The sequence below is a fragment of the Gavialis gangeticus genome, unplaced genomic scaffold (genome assembly GCF_001723915.1).
Source record: "Gavialis gangeticus isolate Ggan-Ray unplaced genomic scaffold, GavGan_comp1, whole genome shotgun sequence".
Lineage (NCBI taxonomy): Eukaryota > Metazoa > Chordata > Crocodylia > Gavialidae > Gavialis > Gavialis gangeticus.
In genome coordinates, this window is record NW_017729024.1 from 166,181,352 (window position 1) to 166,182,434 (window position 1,083).

The following is a 1,083-nucleotide window of genomic DNA, read 5'->3' on the forward strand; positions in this document are numbered from 1 at the left end:
CCCCACACACACACACACACACACACACACACCCCCCACCCAAACCTGCCCAACTGCAGCGGGAACCCGTGGTGGGCTGGGGGTGAAGTCTCAGCACAGGCCAAGCACCAGGACTCCTGGGTGGTCTCCCTGGCTCTGCCACCAACTTGCAACATAACCTGGGGCAAGTCACTTAGGCCAAGGCTCAAAGTATTGGCCAGAGACCTACAGGGAGGGAGATTCCAGCAGGGCCCACTGGCTTTCACCTTCCTCCTGCCCCACACCTCAAGGGGTGCATAGGGCCATCTCCCAAGCAAGCTCCAAGCCTCTCCACCTGGCAGCCTGCTCCAGGGCTGCAGCAGCATGACACTATGCCTGGCACTACCAGCACAAGTGTGGAGGCTGTGCCACCTCACACTGCTCTGGGGGCACGTCCGTGCTGCAGAGGTGCACAGACCCATCAGCCAGAGTGCAGGACCTGACCCAAGCACACACTGCCCCATCCCCAGTGCTTGTAGCGCAGCTGGGGGCAGGTTCCTGGTGGCAAACAAGGGTTTAGGCCTGAAGGGCAGAATGAAATCGCTCCCACGCCGCTGGGACTGGAGGCACAGCTAGGGGGGAACTCCCCTGAGAAGGGGAAGAAGCCAGAGCAGCAGAGGAGCAATGCGGGGAGCCCCGCGACACAGCAGCAGGGCAGGGCTGGGCTGGCCCCGGGCACAGCAGGCAGCCACGCAGGCCTGCTGCTGGGAGCCAGAGCTAGGTAAAGGACGTGGGGGCGGGGGGAGCCCAGAGCCCCATCCAGTCCAACCCCAGCTCCATCACCGCCCCCCCAGTCCGCACCAGTCCGAGCAGGGGGAATCCCCGCCTGCCCCCGGAGCGGCACCGGGGGGCCCTGAGCGCAGGGGCGACCCCTCCAGCCGGGCCCCGAGAGCCCACGCCCCCGTACCTGCCGCCCGCTCCATGCTGCTTCCGCTTCCGCTCCCGCTCCTGCTTCCGGCGCCCAACGTTCCACCCGCTCCGCCCCGCGCGCCTCTTAAAGGGGCCGCCGCGCCCTGCGCGCCCGCTGCTGTGGCCGGGCCGGGCCGGGGCGGGGCTGAGCCCGGC

At 67.9% G+C, this 1,083-nt stretch overlaps 2 protein-coding genes across 3 annotated transcripts in view; one reads left to right on the top strand and one right to left on the bottom strand.

Moving 5' to 3' along the window:
* Nucleotides 1-1,001, bottom strand: part of GALT (galactose-1-phosphate uridylyltransferase) — a 23,600-nt gene extending 22,599 nt beyond the window's left edge. For both annotated transcript variants that reach the window (XM_019518057.1, XM_019518058.1), the window contains exon 1: nt 926-1,001. In XM_019518057.1, the coding sequence (XP_019373602.1) occupies nt 926-941 (16 nt within the window). In that variant the 5' untranslated portion in view covers nt 942-1,001. The remainder of the gene's footprint in view (nt 1-925) is intronic.
* SIGMAR1 (sigma non-opioid intracellular receptor 1) overlaps nt 940-1,083 on the top strand; it is a 5,011-nt gene continuing 4,867 nt past the window's right edge. Inside the window, exon 1 of the mRNA XM_019518289.1 lies at nt 940-984. Coding sequence (XP_019373834.1) covers nt 940-984 — 45 coding nt within the window. The remainder of the gene's footprint in view (nt 985-1,083) is intronic.